A 2,500-nucleotide genomic window follows, 5' to 3' on the forward strand; every position below is an offset into this window, starting at 1 on the left:
GAGAGAGAGAGAGAGAGAGAGAGAGAGCGAGAGAGAGAGAGAGACACACACACACACACAGAAAGAGAGAGAGACACACACACACACAGAAAGAGAGAGAGACACACACACACACACAGAAAGAGAGAGAGAGACACACACACACAGAAAGAGAGAGAGAGACACACACACACACTGACACACACACAGAAAGAGAGAGAGACACACACACACACACACTGACACACACACAGAAAGAGAGAGAGAGAGAGACACACACACACAGGCACTATAGAACCAACTGTTTTGTAAAGGTTAATTTACAGTTTAATCCTGTATTTAGTCAAAGTCAAAATCTCAGTGGAATTTTATTTGTTGAATTTTACATCAACGTTCTTTAAACTTAAACCTTTTATTCTGAATTTGAAGAGTTAAATTCAAAGGCACAAAATTCATGTGTGTGAGAGTGTGTGTCTATCTGTCTGTCTGTCTGTCTGTCTGTCTGTCTGTGTGTGTGTGTGTGTGTGTGTGTGTGTGTGTGCAGAGTCCTGTCAGAGATAAAGTGGAGCCGTTGGTGTTTTCTCTGAACGCGTCTTTACATGAGAAGATTCACCAGAAGAGGAACTCTTCGGTAGTGGAGATGAAACGCCTTCCAGTGCTTAGCCAGACCCCAAGACCCATCAGAACACAGGTCTGTCTGTCTGTCTATCTCTCTGTCTGTCTGTGTTTCTCTCTGTCCGTCTGTCTATCCGTCTGTCTGTCTGTGTTACGACCGGCTCGAGGAAGCAACATAGAGTAGTCCAACCAATGGTAAAAGTGTAAGAAAATGGTGTTTATTGTAGCAAAGGTTTAACAAAAAGGTGAATGGGAGCCATGCTGCTGGCCTTGGCTGGAGAGAGAGAGTTAATTAAGCCTCCAGGCTTAAATAGGCAGCGCAGGTGGCAGTCAACGAGGTGAGGGAGGGGCTTCAGGAGCCCTGCAAGCATAGAGCAGATCTACACATAACACACCCCCCCCCCCCCCCTTAAAACGGTTGCTCTGGCAACCACCAAGCCACACAAAGTCCAAGCAGCACAAAATCATTAAAAAGGATACCACCCGACTGCAGAAATGTCCCCCACTGGAGACCGAAGGCACAGGATGTAAAGGAGCTAGGGGAATCTTCTGCTTGGGCTCACCAATAGTCTGGGATGTGTCTGAAAGTGCAATAACAGAGTCAGTCGTTTTCTTTAACTCACTACCAACCGCAACACAACCGGCAGACTGTCTGACGGGATGCTCAATGTCTGGTGTAACAGCAACAGGCTTACTACGCTCTTGTTTCCTGCTCAAGACAGGGCAAACAGCAATAAGGTGACCGACCTTCCTGCAATAGAAACAAGCACGCTCTAGGGGAGCCCTGGACCTCCTAGCTGCAAAGGCCTTGGGAGGAGGCTTTGAAACCCTTTTAACCACAGCCCTTCCCTTCTGCCCCCCATGGTCCCTCTCAAAGCTTCTATTGTGCAACACAAACTCAGGAGCTGCAAGGACCCTACCACCGGCTAAGTCGTTTCCCAAGATGAAGGACACCCCTTCAATTGGAAGGCTTGGACACACAGCTACAGCTACCTCCCCAGACACCAGACCTGTTTCAAGTTTAAGGTTATGCATAGGCAGGGACAAATACCCACCCCCAAACCCTTGGACGAGGACATTAGAGCCCAACTCAGACTGGTCAGTAAACGGTAAGAAGTCCTGTAGAATCAAAGACTGAAAAGCACCGGAATCTCTCCAAATCCTAATCGGTTTCTTGTTTGAAGGGTCAGTGACAAGAGAAACAAAACCATCCATGAGGAAAGAAGAAGAGCCAGCCAGCTCATTCTTTTGAGCGGACTGGTCCATGTGTTGGGCGACAGCACACTTTTTCACCACTTTTAGTTAGGCAACAGGCTTATAGGACTCTTCTTTCTTACTCAAAACAGGGAAATCGGCAACGAAGTGACCACTCTCCTTGCAATAAAAACAAGTCTTCTCCAAGGGAGTACTCACAGTAGCCGACCTTCTAGTGAAAGCTGTAGAAACCGGGGGAGGAGATTTTGAAAACAGAGGTCTATTAAAATCAGCCCTTCCTTTTCTCTCACCTTGGTCGTCATCAAAGTTTACCTTGTTTGTCAATACAAACTTGTCTGCTAAAACAGCAGCTTTATCAAGAGAGGCTACTTTTTGCTGATTGAGATAATTACACACGGCACTAGGCAGACAATTTTTAAAGTCCTCGAGCAACACTAATTGTCTAAGATCCTCCTTAGTTTCCGCTTTCTGTGATCTGCACCAAGAACTAAAACTGATCTCCTTTTCTCTCGCAAACTCTACATAAGTTTGGTCATCCTGTTTACTGAGGCCTCTAAACCGCTGGCGGTACGCCTCCGGAACAAGCTCGTAAGTTCTTAGAATAGCGCTTTTAACTTTTTCATAGTCCTTGGTGTAGTGGCAACCTGTTTGCCACTTTATGCAGGACGTGGTTTCTAGACTCGTGCTCAAA

The 2,500-nt window shown here is 46.4% G+C and overlaps 1 protein-coding gene across 2 annotated transcripts in view; it reads left to right on the forward strand.

The window, feature by feature from the left end:
* LOC307262519 (integrin alpha-3-like) overlaps window positions 1–2,500 on the forward strand; it is a 47,427-nt gene that overhangs the window by 21,163 nt on the left and 23,764 nt on the right. For both annotated transcript variants that reach the window (XM_080043417.1, XM_080043418.1), the window contains exon 16: window positions 524–670. In XM_080043417.1, the coding sequence (XP_079899543.1) occupies window positions 524–670 (147 nt within the window). The remainder of the gene's footprint in view (window positions 1–523; window positions 671–2,500) is intronic.

The sequence above is a fragment of the Ammodytes marinus genome, assembly GCF_949987685.1.
Source record: "Ammodytes marinus genome assembly, chromosome: 16".
NCBI classification, from domain to species: Eukaryota; Metazoa; Chordata; class Actinopteri; order Uranoscopiformes; family Ammodytidae; genus Ammodytes; species Ammodytes marinus.